The sequence below is a fragment of the Poecilia reticulata genome, linkage group LG22, assembly GCF_000633615.1.
Source record: "Poecilia reticulata strain Guanapo linkage group LG22, Guppy_female_1.0+MT, whole genome shotgun sequence".
Taxonomy (NCBI): domain Eukaryota; kingdom Metazoa; phylum Chordata; class Actinopteri; order Cyprinodontiformes; family Poeciliidae; genus Poecilia; species Poecilia reticulata.
Genome location: NC_024352.1, coordinates 5,677,754 through 5,692,469, shown reverse-complemented (window position 1 = coordinate 5,692,469; position 14,716 = coordinate 5,677,754). Strand labels below are relative to the sequence as shown.

The 14,716-nt window shown below is 43.6% G+C and overlaps 2 protein-coding genes across 8 annotated transcripts in view; both read right to left on the bottom strand.

Annotated features, from left to right (window-relative positions):
- Positions 1 to 49: 49 nt before the first annotated feature.
- Positions 50 to 7,528, bottom strand: exd2 (exonuclease 3'-5' domain containing 2). 2 transcript variants are annotated; one of them, XM_008398876.2, is made up of 10 exons: positions 7,418 to 7,528; positions 5,888 to 5,936; positions 5,361 to 5,812; positions 4,903 to 5,159; positions 4,690 to 4,816; positions 3,218 to 3,528; positions 3,032 to 3,138; positions 2,477 to 2,612; positions 2,010 to 2,378; positions 50 to 1,107 (listed from the first exon to the last, which is right to left on the bottom strand). In XM_008398876.2, the coding sequence occupies exons 3-10, from the start codon at positions 5,769 to 5,771 to the stop codon at positions 891 to 893; spliced, it is 1,935 nt and encodes a 644-aa protein (XP_008397098.1). In that variant the 5' UTR covers positions 5,772 to 5,812; positions 5,888 to 5,936; positions 7,418 to 7,528; the 3' UTR covers positions 50 to 890. The 2 variants fall into 2 exon arrangements, with proteins under 2 accessions (XP_008397098.1, XP_008397099.1); XM_008398877.2 differs by having other exon boundaries at positions 5,376 to 5,812.
- An 892-nt stretch (positions 7,529 to 8,420) lies between these two features.
- The window catches only part of numb (NUMB endocytic adaptor protein), a 52,512-nt gene continuing 46,216 nt past the window's right edge, over positions 8,421 to 14,716 (bottom strand). For 2 of the 6 annotated variants that reach the window (XM_008398869.2, XM_008398871.2), the window contains 5 exons: positions 14,486 to 14,690; positions 13,754 to 14,050; positions 12,699 to 12,842; positions 12,226 to 12,372; positions 8,421 to 10,495 (listed from right to left, as the gene is read on the bottom strand). In XM_008398869.2, the coding sequence (XP_008397091.1) occupies positions 9,756 to 10,495; positions 12,226 to 12,372; positions 12,699 to 12,842; positions 13,754 to 14,050; positions 14,486 to 14,690 (1,533 nt within the window). In that variant the 3' untranslated portion in view covers positions 8,421 to 9,755. Of the gene's footprint in view, positions 10,496 to 12,225; positions 12,373 to 12,698; positions 12,843 to 13,753; positions 14,054 to 14,485; positions 14,691 to 14,716 lie in introns of all 6 variants that reach the window. The other 4 variants (XM_008398868.2, XM_008398870.2, XM_008398872.2 and 1 more) reach the window with 2 other exon arrangements.

Sequence of the window (14,716 nt, the reverse complement as noted above, 5' to 3'; positions counted from 1 at the left end):
TGTTTTATTCCTTTATATGTGTGTGTAAAACAGAAAACGAACAGGAAAATAACAGTTTATTACAAACATTTATTTCTTCACTATTAGGAAAAAAAAAACAAAGAACTTTGACGCTTTACGCAACAAAGTTATGAGTGATTTAAACGTTTTCCTCACATAATTCATAATCCTCTTGAGACAGGGGGGTTCAAGGTCGCCCGGTTACATCGAGAGAAAAAGAGTTGGCACCCGTTTGATTACTGTGTGGTTTGACTTCTGGATAAAACGACGTCGTGCTGAAACTGCTGAAAAACCTTTGAAGCGCCGCATCCTGGTGAGTCTCCGATCGGTCGGGGTGGGGTTAAGAGGCACACTAAAACATGAGCCATGAAGACGCCCCGACCATCGGAAACCCAGCGGCAGGATGGAAACATCTAGAACATAAAGGACCAACCAATAGATGCCAGCTTTGATTTGCTCAAAAACATTCAAACCCAAACGCATCGTGAAACCAAACTCCTGGTACAGACAGAAAAAGAATAATAAAGAGATTCATTTGATTTCAAGGCGTTTTAAGGAATCTTCTATTGACCTAAAGCAGACAATAGACTAAAAAGGGAAAATCTCATAACCAGTTGGCTCATTGTGCTGCTCACCTGCATGGAGGGGAAATGGATTCACTTATTAATAGAAAGAGCAGGAAGCAGCTTTCATCTAAAAATCAGATCATGAATGGTTGTTTTTTTTTATCTAATAACTTCTTTTCATAAATAAATAGAATAATTTAAAAAAGACATCCACCACAATGCTGAAAGGTTAGTGTTTTTTCAAATTGCTGGGTTACTTCACCACAGGTTTTTTTTTTTTTTTTTTTTTGGACCGTCCCTTTGAGGGGGTCGTGGTGCTCCGGGTCAGTTGAGTTTGATGGGCAGGTCCTCTCCGAACTTGCGGAGGAACTTGCTGTGGTTGTGGTCCACAGACCAGAGAGGTGGCAGGTGGTGAGGCTGCATGGTGGTCAGAAAGTGCCGCCTCCAGCGACGCTCCAGCTCCATGAGGCCCCGCAGGCCCCGCTGGGCGTGGGCGCGCACCACCTTAAGGCCATGAGGAACGTAGGCCTCGTTCAGGATCCTTCAGGAGGAAGAGAGGGAGAGAGAGACGGACTGATGACAATGAAAGGAAAAAGTTCATTAAATTAAACGGCTAAATGTTTTTATTCCATTGCTAGAACAATTCATGCTTGCCATAAAAGAAAAAGAAATGATTGACTTTATTTTGAACGTCCCCATCACTTGACGCTTACATCCTACCAGAGTAATGATCCAAAAAATTTAAAATGCAAGTCCCTTATTTTGAAACTGTTTGCTTAATTTCAAAAACAGACTTTTTTTTTAAGCAACAGTCGAACCAGAGAAAAAATAAAAATAAAAAATTGGAAACAGCAGGTGAGGGTTTTTAAAGCTTGGTGATTGGCTAGAAAAAGACAATCGGTGCGCCGCTGGTGGAGGCGGCTTTAAAAGTTCAAGTTTAAACTTTTTTCCTCCGTTATCGTTCTGTTCTCTATACACGCAGCAATTACCATGGCGATTCCCGCCGAAATTTCTCCCACGAATACAAACTCCTGGATGAAGTTTAAAAACAATGGCTGGTTTTAGACGCTGTATTCAAAACTTGAGTTTTTACTTTTGCTCTTGTCAAATTTAACTGCAATTTGATATTCAACTTCAAAATCAAATTACCGTTACCGCATCACTGTTGGATTTTGTTGTTGTTGACATTTTATTGTTAATCCATATTACCCAGACCTGGTTCTTAGTTTTTGATAAAATAAGATTCATCAAGACTGACAAACTTCTACTACATCCATAGATCTGGAATATAAAGGTCAGCATAAATCACGACGTCGTCTGTGTACGATGTGATCCACGGGAACTCGTGGCTTAAACAGCACGTGGAAAATCAACACTTGTTTACATGTTTTTATGGTTGCTTGGTTACTTGAAGTTCGACCCTGACCCAAGCAGTGGACTCACCTGGTCTCCAGGCTGGCGGCCTCTTGCAGCACCTCGTTGGTCAGTTCCTGCTCCTCATTCATGTCCATGTAGTTCCTGATGAGCAGCTGCAGCTCGTCCCGCCGCTGCTCCGGCAGACCGTCCTTGGCGCTGAGCAGCGCCCGGGCAGCCGAGCGCACCCGCCGGCGGTCCGAGTCCTCCAGCAGCCGGACGCCCTCCTCGCAGCCCTGAGGGGCGGCGAACTCGTTGGCCAGCTGCTGCTTCAGGAAGCCGTCGTGCACGTTGGAGGCGGCGTGGCAGCTGGTGCAGAGCAGCAGGATGTCGTGGGAGTTGTGGTCCTTCATCTCCGTGGGGAAATGTCGCCGGTACTCGTGCGGTACGATGTTTTTCCTGACGTTTTTTTTTTTTTTTTGGGAGAGCGAAAAAGAGGTGGAGATTAAGACAAATGTCAAATCTGAAGGCGAGTGCCTCTTGGGACAGAGTCACACCTGATGTAGGAGTCTGCTTTCCCACAGACGACACAGAGGTTTTCCTTTGCGGTCAGGTAGTAGTCCTGCTGGGAGTCGGGGCGTCCCGACGGCTCGAAGAGCAGCCGGACGATGAAGGGGTCTTCACTCTGCAGCTCTGAGTTACAAAGTTACAAACAGCAAAATTACAACAAGATTTAACTCAACAACTCATTTATTGTGAATGTTAGCCTGAACTAGGGCCGGCTGCTGTGGCTTAAAAAGAAAATCGGATTTTTTTTTTTCATCCCAGAACCGATTTGAATCTTTTTTCCACCCTCTAGCTTTCTATTCTAAAAAAGAATAGAAATAAAACAGAAGTAAAACCCTCTTTTTGAAAATATTTTCTAAATGTATTCTGAATTGAGCGACTGAGTATTAGGATGCGCATCATGCTTGTGAAACAAGATGGCGGCCCTGGGGGCGCTGACATCACTCTGGATTATGTCGAGAAAAAGGAATCTCAAATTTAAATCTTTAAAAATATACATCTATATATAAAATAAAAAATGTGAGTCATCGCCCAGCCTGCATTACCTCCGATTCCTTTGTCCAGGTACCACAGGGCTTTCTTTTTGTCGCACGTGCAGAGAGGCTGGCCATCAGGCGCGTTCAGGAAGCAGTTATCGTAGAGCGGAGACTTCCTGTAACGAGCCGAGGCGACAAATTTAAAACTCTTTTCTCGACGGACGGGAAACCAAAACACGCTCGTCTTCGTCTGACCTGGCGGAGTAGCCGACGCCCAGCGGTTTCCTCCGGTTGTTCTTCCGAGGGTCTGGGACTTGCTGATCTCCAGACTCCGGGCTGTTGTTCATCGCAGGCTTCCGCGTCCTCCGCTTCCGCTCGCCTTCGGGGGCGCCGTCATCTCCGTCCCCGCGGCCTCTGAAGGGGACGTCCACCAGACCCTGGCAGCGRGACACCAGCTCCGAGTAGGAGCTCCCGCTGGAAAGGGCGGGACCGGTTTCGGTCTGGAGGCCGAGGAGACGGAGGAAGAGCGCCAGAGAAATCTGAGCGTCTCTGGCGGCGTACGCCGTCTGGAGGAGGCAGCGAAGGGAGCGTTCAGGGAAGAAGGTAAATGAGTTTCTCCATTACGAATGTGCGCGAGACGTAAAAACACCCCGATTATGTCGAAAAAAAAGTTCGCAATGTGTTTCCATTAAATACGAAATGCGAGTAAAAAATGACACTGAATGAGATTATTCACGTGATAAGTCATTTTAAAAAATCATGGCGGCGACGGCGGAAACGCATGAGATGTATTGATATTTCAGGACTCGCGCTCATCTATGAGCCATCAGAGGAGAAGTCAGCGTCTTATTGAAGCGCTGGAGCGACAAACCTTGTGTACTTGGSAGCGGCTAGTTACATATTTTTGGGAAATTATAGTCGACGATTTTATAGAAGAGATTTTGATTCAASACGTTTGAATGACAAACTCAGCTTGTGATGAACAGTGAGGCCTCTGGTGGAGACAGAAGTACATGGTGGAAGGAGGCGTGTGACCACAAATAAGCGTGTTGTTGGGGGGTACAAAATGGCACATTCCAAAAAAAAAAAAAGAAAAAAAAAGTAGTTTTATTGCAGTTTTGTAAAAAACACCAATTTCGATACGGCTGAAAAAACACCTTGTCCTAACGCAAAAACTTTTTTTTTCCCCCCCAAAATGGCCTTGTTTCCATTAGGCAACTTTATTTTCCCAGTTACAATCTGCACAATTTTATGATTAACAGAAACCAGTGACACCACCTCCAAGCCTATCAGTGAGCAACAGTCTGAGCTCAGCAGTTAAACCAGGTGTTTGCCAATTGCTGCTGCCGCTAGTCTGGAGGAGCCGAGTGGCAGAAAGGCTGCAAAGGGAGAATTAACWATTTCTCAAACATGATTGATGGAATCAAAGTAACACTCCAGGTATGTTTTTGATAAGGGAATAATAACATAGCACAACGCACAAAGCTCAAAAAAGTATGATTTTTTTTAAAATAATACACTTCCTTTAAAAATAGTAAATCAATTTTACAATGTCTGCTCTGTCACATATGGTTTGATGTCATCTCTTCCAGTATAAATAACAGCCAGATTTACAGTAAAAAACAGAAAACCCCGATGGGAGCATCTCTTAACTTACTGTTGGATATAAAGTCCAAAACTCTGGTGGACTCATTTCATTAAATACACTGAAATTAGAGGCTCCTTACCTGCTCTAGTGTCAACTGATCTGCTTCCCAGTCGCTGCAGCGCAGCTCCAGAGACTTATCCAGAGGTACATTTAACAGATCTGCAGCCAAGGACTTGAGACTGAGGCCATTACTGACAGAGGATCGCCTGGAAGAGGGAATMATGTCATGAAGACGGGTTTGCAATCAAATCCACAAGTATTCATAACGACAGGACTTCTCTTAAAAACAAACCTTTCCCTTAAGGCGAGGTGRCGCAGGTCGACGATGGTGGCCAGGGACAGGCCGTAGTCGCGCGTCAGACGCTTCCCGTCGTCATAGCAACCCACTCCGACTTTCAGAACGTGTGGATCCCTGAGAACTTCCACGAAGCTGAGCGGAAACGGCTGCTGGCTGCCGCGGAACGTCAGCATCCTCACCAGGACGCACAGACCCGAGTAGGTGGCCATCTGCAGCAGAGACACCTCCGACCTTCTGCCCTTCATCGAGACCTGTGGGATAAAAAGAAAAGAAAAGGGGTGGAGTCAGATCAGACAAGCCCACCTGAAACAAGAAATTTATGAAAAAAGAAAAAAATCCAATCAGCGTCAATCTGTTTTCTTTCTACTTCAACGATACAATTATCTGCGCTTTCAAGGGGATTTTTTTCCTTTTTACGATCAAGTAAAAATCATGCAAAACATATTTCTTACGCCTTGGGCCTTTACCCATTCACAGTCGAGCCCCAGAACCGGGAACACCGACAGCTCCTTCTGCATCAGCGGCCACATCTCCAGCCAGTCCTCCTGAGAGCTCACCGTCACCGGTTTCACCGCCAGCATTTGCTTGCAGGTCGGSATGCTGACGGCACGGGGCGCATTTTCAGTCTGACACTCCGCCGTTTTAAACTCATCGTGAACCAGGCGCGGCAGCTGGGTTTGTTGACTCTCCGTACGCGCCAGAGCATTTTCGACGGGATGCAGAGGGACCGTCGGTTCCGCCGCCTTCTGGACAGAAGACAGCTTCTTCCGCTTTGTTTGATACACCTGCCATACCAGCAGCCCGCCTAAGGCCGCCCCCACAACGGTTGTTATGACGGTGGTTAAAGGCCCTCGAGGAGACATGCTGACTTTCCCAGATTTTTTACAGACTGAAGGGTTCAAGCCTAGGACAAGAAAGAATCTGTTTTATTTAGTAAGCAGGTTTACTAGCAAACATCCACCAGTTTGTAATGTCTTACCTTCCCTTATAGTTCTTGTTTACGTTCTCCCAGTTGACTGGGTGCTTCTCTGCAGAAAGAAAACAATGTCCTTTCACAAACGGCCCTTCACATTACAGCCTTACAAACCGACGGTCAAAATGTATCGCAAATTTATCGTAATCGCAAAGAGCAGCTTGGTCTGCGATAAGCGTTAGCTCATGAAATACCACATCATGCATTGAGGCTCTCTATGACTGCAATATGTGGTGACGGGCGTTCCTTTTAATGGCAGCATAAGTCGTTTTAGAAGGTTAAGAGGTGAAATGGTTATGATACTGCAACTAAATTACTCAATCACAAAACAACCTTTTCACTAAATCTGTGTTTGAGATGGTTACAACTGATTTTATAACTCCAGAATTTATGTAGACCACCTTTTATCTGGTGTCTTTATGCTTTGAACTCAAAGCAAAAATGAAATTGACGATTTTGTTTTTATAAAACCGCTAGTAATAGTTATCGCAGAATTCACCGATTTTATCGCACCTCAGTATCGCGCAGTCCTGGTCGCAACAAGTATCATCCTACATGCTGCCGCCATGAGCGGTGAAGTTAAAAAAAACAGAACGATCCCGTTTTTGAACAGCTGGTATATAAAAAGTGCATTGAATGRAAGATTGCCAAACATGTTTTGTGTTATTTTATTACTTCAGCTGCACAGGATATCGATCAACTGCTGTTTTCAAGTATACAGAAATAAACTTGACCAAATCAAATTCCTTACTTTTCCCAGCCTGCTTGGAAAACCTGTCAAAGCGCTAKCAATGTATGAAAACATGTTTAATTTGATTATTKGGTGGGGTAATTCAGTGGGGTAGTGTGTGTTTTTAAGATGGGTCTTATCTAATATGGACTAAAAGCTAAACAAACAAAAAACAGGTACTGAAATAGCCCTTTGTAATGTATCAAAACGAGCCGTTGTCAATGGAAAAAAAATATATACATACACAAATCTTTTTTTCGCTGTTTAGATAAGATTTAAACATCTTAAGTCCAAAACTCAATCGAATGTAGTCTAAATTGTCTGATAGAAAACRCCTTAAGTTACACACCAAATATATAAAACATTGTTTTCAAGCATAGTTAGCAATGTTGAACATTTCATTATGTTAGTTAGACCATTCTAAGCCTTTTGAGTTTTAATGGAGCTCATCAAAAGTCGTTCAGTGCCTAACTTCAGTGATAGTCCTTTACTCCAGTGCCGAGTCGGATGCTAGCACCTAGAAAACAAGCAACTTCCTAGCATCTGCTCTATRTGTTGAAGAGCTGCGCTGTCAACACGGTCTCGTTGCTCTGTCTGAAGCGTGCACGTGTTGAATGCAAGACAAACTAGTTTATTTTGTTTACCGTTTTCCCTTCAAGTCAACATACGTTAACCTAGTTAGCATAACAGCTAACCAGTGAACTAGCTTCAACCTAAGCAGCTCGCTACACTTTGCCTCACAGCTGCGGCACGAGCGTTGATTTACAACAGGCCAGCTGAGATAATCGACTGATGGACAGCCTTACCTTTATGTTTCTAGCCAGCAGAACACCCCTTCCACATGCATGTAAAGTTGTTTGCTGCGCCGATCCATTTCTTCTGCGCTGCATTTATAACTGCGGTGCTGCAGCGGGGAGCAGCGCAGCAGCTACCGCCTCCTGCTGGATGGATGAAGGACTAACGAAACAACAGCTGCCAAGTCTGTTTCTTAAGAGAAAGGCCAGCAGAGCCACTTTAAAATAATATTAACGTGTTATATCTTACAGCAAGCACTGATATTTTTATGCCTTAAGTATAAAACCAAGTAAAAAATTAACAGACTTTCATTAGAACCATTAAGATATTGCATAAAAAATAAAACGAACATTAGTCATTAGCTGTAACATATTTCAGCACTTCATCAGGGCAGGGTTTTAAAATGTATGGAAGATGATTAGGACCACTGGAGGGGAAAAAAATGTAACTACAGAATTGAGTCTTCTTTTCCTCATAACTTCAATATTAAAAGCATTCAAAATGTTCACTTCAAAGGCTATTACCCCTAATCATACAGCTAGCGAGTGTTGCTTTACAACAGGCCAGCTGAGATAATCGACTGAGACAGTCTTACCTTCATGTTTCTAGCCAGCAGAACACCCCTTCCACATGTACATGGAATGGTTTACATGAAAGCATATAGGGAAAAATATTTGAAAATCCGTGGCAATGGTTGTATAAAAATTAAACACCAGACATCACCCTGAACATGGCGACAGAAATGTAAAAAATAATAATTATAATAATTAGGAAACAGACTCCAGAAGAGTAAAATGGAGGAACCTGAACCAAAAAACAAAAAAAACATAGTGGAAACTGAAAGTCACAGGAACATATTCTCGCTTTTCAAACTTTTATTTGTAAAAAAAAAAAAAAAAAGTATCCCGTTTGTCTGCTCTGTGTTGATCATGTAGCAAAATGTAAAATAAAAATAATAATTTGCAGAAATACTTTTAACCAGGCACTGAATATGAATAAATCAGGAACAAAGACTGTTTTATCACCATAAATTTATTCAACCCCATTAGCTTCAGTTTTTTCCTCCAAAGAGCTGGAATAAAGAAATGAAATACTTACAAAATGGAGAAGTAGATCAGAGAATTGATCATATTCGCAGGTTTGATAAAAAAAAAGAAGAGAGAAAATCAAATGGAGCGGATGGAAAAAAAAATCTTCTTTTCCTCCCAGTGGGGGTCCTGCTGCTCATCAGAGCTAACAGTATGCTAACGGAAACCGGGCCGGATCAGCTACCGCAGCACCATGATTGACCAGCCCATGATAATCAAGCTCACAAATGATCTGGTTTAGTGCATGTGCAGAAAAAACATAATAAAACATAAAAATCAACTACATTTAAAAAAATCCCCCAGGAGGAGGAGGTAAAACCAGATTGTTAAATAATAATAATATAAAACAAGATTGGTGCTACAAAAAAAAAAAGTACTAATTTGTCCTAAATCGTTAAAAATTAAGGACAAGAGACCATATAGGCACCACCACCATGGCCGAGTTCAAGCTGATTGTTGCTGCAAAGATACCCTATTTCACGGTGAGATATTGTTTTTTTTTTTCCCCCATTCAGTTTGGAGATGCAACAAACGGCATCAAGATTTTTTGTTAAAAATTAGGAGAGAAAAAAAAGCACACTCAAAAGCAACTATCCCTTCACAAAAAAATCTCTTTACATCACATTAAAAATTTGCACTGCTGTGAGCTCTGTGTACAGTATAGATTCTTTAGATATATATATATATATATATATTTATGTATTATATACATGATCTTTCCTTGTGTACATGAACATTGTAACTATCCCGTGCCTTTGGCAAGATTACTTACAACTCTTTTGTTAGATCCAAAGCTATTTCAAATATACTTGATGCATAAAAATAAAGATTTTGGCATTGTCTGACTCTCGTCTTCTGATTGGGTGGCTTTTATGAAGGACTTCTCATCTGGACGTTGAGTTCTCTCAGTGCTGCGTCCCTCGCCCGCCAGCAGAGGGCCTCGGTGAGCGAAGCTAGCTGGCAGAAGGGAGTTGCGCTCCACAGGGTAATGATAACCTTGAGCTCCACAAGCACAAACAAAACAATACAGACAATACAAAGGAAATGCCTGAGGAGCCGTGAATGTCTTCACAACAACCTGTTTTGTTTTACTTTCTTTTCTTCCCCCCCCCACCCCCCTTTGATGCTGCGCAGGGTTCGATTTGCTTTTTCGCCTTTACCACCCCTGCAGTGGGTGTCCAATAAAATGGCAGCAGGAAGGGGCAGGGTGACTCCATCGAGTCCGCCCCCAGCTACTCGGTGCTTCCTGATGGCACTGCGATCACAGTTGGATCTCAAAAGTCTTGTGCAGCTCAGTGGAGAACGGGTTTGTGGGGGACGGGGTGGTGCGCTGGTGCGGGCGGTTCTCCAACGCCGCCCACTGGGCTTCGAACGCGTCTTCTTGCTGTGCCGGTGCAGGCTGGCCATACTGGGAAGACGAGGCCGCCCAGCCGTCTGCGCCGTTGAAGGCGGCCCTGCCGTTTGGGGGCTGGATGTAGACCTCGGTGGACGCCGGGGGTTTGACGTACGGGGAGACGTTATTAACGGCCTGAGCATCACCAGTCTGTGGCATGGTGGCGGCGGCCGGGATGGGAAACGGCTGCGGCTGGGTGGCGGAGCCGAACACGTTGGCCACCATCTGCGAGGGAGTTATGCCAAACACGGGAACGCTGGGCTGGGGGAACGGCAAGCCATTGGACACCGGGTAAGAGGCCGGCGCTGGGGGGTGGAAAGCGGGTTGGCGGGGGGGCACCATGGGGACGGGAGGAGGCAGGGAAGGCATAAAGGGCACTGCRGGAACGACGGGGACTGGAGCCATGGGCATATGCACCGGGGCACCGAATGCCTGTGGGGGAGGCGTGCCTCCTGCTGCCATTGGTTTAGACTGCGGTGCACGAACTGATTTGGTGACTTCTTCCAACCAGCGGTCGGCTTCTGATGGCGTGCGTTTGTGGGCGGACATAGCCGGAGAGGCGGTGGGAGGGGCTACTATCGCTGGCGTCGCTGATGTCCAGTCTCCTCCTGATGTAAGAAAAAAAATTAATTAAATCAAACTGTCATTGTTGAGACACAAAGATGACACTAGCACATCAACAATGCCCTGCATTAGAGCTCGACTCCAAGATGTTTTTCCAAATGTTGTCACTGGATAACATATTTTATTTAAAGAGGCAATATAATGTACACTCAAGTAACAATTGAGTTACTTGAGTTTGACAATTTAGTTTGTTTCCTTCAGTTGTTATAAAAACATTTTATATATCAAATATGACTTAAAACAAATTTAACTTTGGAATTTAACACCTTGAAATTGGGCCTCTGTCTCTTTAAAAACTCCTGCTCTTTCTGAAACTCTGCCTTCAGGCAGTCATCACTTCATCCCTCCTCTATTAACCCTTTAACAATATTTTTTTTACCAGCGTTACACTGAGAAGTAGCTCCTATAATGAGCTCAGCAGATGCTCAGCTCCAACAGGTGTTTGCTAATTGCTGCTGGCTAGTCTGAAGGAGTTTCAGGGGAGGGCTGCTCTGAGAGATGGAAGAGCTGAACCTCGGAAATCCAGGTATTTTGCACAGCTGAATGGTTGCCACAGGAGATTAAAGGATTTCTCAAGCATGCATGAAAGAATCAAGGCAACACTTCAGATATGCTTTTGATGAGGGGATAACATGATTAAAAAGATTAAAAACACGATTAAAAGCTCAAAAAAGTCAATTGTACAAAATACTGCCCCTGATTAAAAGCTCAAAAAAGTCAATTGTACATAATACTGCCCCTTTAATAAACCAACACAAAGTAATGCAAAAATGTGAAGAAGAAAGGAAAATGATACTTGGTTTTTGAAACTGTGTTCTCTCCCTGCATTTGCCTTCATCCATATTTACATGTTAGGTTTCCACCAAATAAAGTGCTTTCCATGAAGACCATGAAAAGTTTGCCTCTGGTTTTATCTGACCTGAACTCTGAACTCAGTCTTCTATAAGCATATAGAAGACTATATGTTTCTAGAAGCTCAATTACTTATTTTTAAGTAACTGAGATGCAAGAGTTTAAGAAATGAAAGACGCTTGAAATGATTTTAGCGCAGAAGCTTCTTTTCTCACTATCCTAATATTGGTGTTTAAGCTGATGCTCTACATAACAATCCTATTCAGTCGCTGCGATTCCATCCAACTGTCATGCGAATATTGAGCAAACGTATAAAATTTGGCAAAAAAGAAAAAACAAAATGGTTTTTTTTATAGTCTTCCACCACCAGAGGACGGGAGCGTTCCATCCCTCCGATCCCAGCTTGGAGTGCCTCCAGGCGGTCATTCCAGGCTGACAACCAGACCTCCCAGTTGGAGGTTTGGACTTGACAAAATGTAACGCCTGTTCACTGGTTTTCACAGTTGTTGACTGCAAGACGTGTTTATGATGTTTTTGTGTTTTCATGATGTAAAGCACTTTAAACTGCCCTGTTGCTGAAATGTGAATTAAAAATAAACTTGATCGATTTCAAAATGTTTCCAAGTTTTATGCCTCTGGTAAGGCACAGACCGGCCGGTGAATGAGATGGTTCGCTATGTCAAGCGAGTGTTTAAAAACCTTTTTGTGAAACTAAGATACAGGGTGCTTTTTTAAAAATTATTATTATTATTATTATTATTATTTTTTTTACAAACCAAGAGTGACGAAACATCCATGATAGACGAGGACTTCACTCTCAAAGTGAACAGAAATCTCAAGTCTCCCCTGCAGAGCTGCTTACCTGGGAGGACTGGAGCGGGGGGCCCCGCTGGGTTTGTGGCCCAGGGGTTAGTCTCTCGCGTAGGCAGAGCGGGGTGCAGGACGGCGGGGTTGGAGGCGGCAGGAGCAGCAGTGGCAGCAATGGAGAAGGCAAGCATGGTGCCATTCACTAAAGCCAATAAGAGACAAAAGCTGATGCAAGCTCTGAAAGATGGAGGCGATCTTTCCTTAGACGTGCAAAGCTACCATGCTTTTAATAGGTAAGCTTGAGGTGTTAATTGCTTCTTTAACACAAGTGTTAGAAACTTTATAGTGAACAGTGGGGCAAGCGTTAAAATATATAAAGGTAGATGCAAAATAGAGTTTAAAAGTGTGGAACAAATTAAATTTGTTCATGATCTGATATCAGAACAAAATGACTATCGGACTTATAATTTGAACAAATTGCACTGAAAAGGGAGTGTGTGTCACAGAGCAGATAGGAACAGGTTTTACCTGGCGCCACAGGGGACTGAGGAGAGGATGCCGGTTTGGGCATCGGAGCAGAAGAGAACGGGTCCTCAGGGGGCCCACTGAACGCTGTGGCGATCTGAGTGCACAGCGAACTGATGCTGTCGTTTTCTCCTTCCACCTCAGGGACTGCAGGGACGAGGATGCAGAGTTCAAATACATGCACAGAATTCAACCCAGTACACAAGAGGATCACATTTGTCTAGATGTGAATTGTGTTTTTGTTTCAGTTTGTTGATTTTTAAGGAGATATCTGCTTATGTAAAACTGGAAAATACTGTATTTTTTTTCCTTTCTTAAATATAAAAACAATCCATAAAAGGGTTTGATGCTGTGCAATGAATTTTGACACCTGACCTATTATAGACTGATCAACTGTTTCCCCTTTCTTAAAAAGAAAAGAAAAAGCTGGATAGCCATTATTCAAATGTAAAACAGAAGCTAATAAATACATAATTCTTTGTAGTTTAGATAGTCCTTCTTAATTGAATACCAGAAATTAACAATACGTCCAGGACGTTATTCATCAAATTCTCCAGGAGTTCATGATGCCGTTTTCTACCTTTTCTTCATACCTCCCCGTTAATAATATTTAATAGTTGCTATGGAGACTTGGTGACCTCAATATGGCACACTTTTATACTTTACTAACATTTTCCCCACTGCGTGCATGATGGTAGAGATGAAATGTAATTATTGCCCTCACTGTGGTTAAGGTCAAATGTCCATATTTAAGTAGCTTGTCCTGACGCAATCCGTCCCACAGCTGCCTTACCTCAAGGGAATGTTTTTATGTCTTTCCCATTTTGAAGAGCTGCTATTAAAATCTCAGAGAAACCAGAAGTCTTAGGCTACAAATTAAATTCCCAGCCAATAAGCAGCCAGTGTATTCCAACCATGTCAGGACTTTCGAAGGTTTTAAAGTATCTTTGCTCCATAGCAAATCCTTTTACCCAACACTAGAGGAAAACAATGCACAGACTTTATAATACTCAGATCTCTTTCTGAAGGTTTTTCAGTAACGTGCTTTAAATCATCACCTGTGTTTTTAATAGGGAAGTCAGATTTGCGCTGCATGGTGGAGGGCAGCTCGTTCATGCGCAGCGATAGCTGTCGTTTGAAGGGGGATGTCTTCTGGCTGAGGGCCGGAAAGCCCCTGAAGGAGCCCTGGCGGGCGAGGGCCTCGGCCGGCGCGTGTCTGCGGGGTATCACCTGAGGCCCCAGGGCCGCTACGGAGAGAGGCGGAGAGGACGAGGGAGACGGGGAGCTTCCTGACTGGAGCACCGAGGTGTTTGTCACACTGTTGGCAGAGTTCCCGACAACATTCAACTCTGTCTCTGCTGGTAAAGAGAAGGAGACAATGAGGTAATAACCCACTGAAGAGCTGAGAGGTTTACATGTGGTACAGCTAGGAGGCAAGTTTCTGGCAAGTTATTAGTTTCAAGAGACTGCTACTGAAACCAACTTTATGAATCCATCTATTTTCTATATCTGCTCAATCCCTGCTGAGGTGGGAAGAAACAAAAGCAGGAAAGAAAAGATGGATAAGAAAATAAAAAGAAAGACGACAAAGAAAGAGAGAGAGGAAAAAAAGAAGAGACAAAAAGATGGAAAAAAGTAGTGGCATAATGACAAAGAAATAAAAAGAGAAAGGAATAGAAAGAAAAAGACAGAAAGATACTGTAAAAACTACTAACACAGCTCTCACACCAACTACTTAGAGATTCATAACGAGTTCTGAAGTCTAACTCTCCATCCATTAAAGTACGCACCATTCTTAGCATCCTGAAATTGTCTCATGACTTCTTCCCTCTCCGCAGCCTCCGTTGCTGTGGTAACACGAAATGAGCCTTCCCGAGTAAAAGTGGTTCTGTTGGCATCAAAGGTTGCCGTGACGCCGCACTCCTTCTCCCGCTTCTGTTTTCGCTCCAGACAAGCGGCAAACGCGCAGCCCACAGCGTGGCTGAGTCGCTCTCCCTGACAGGGACGACACAAAGGATGAA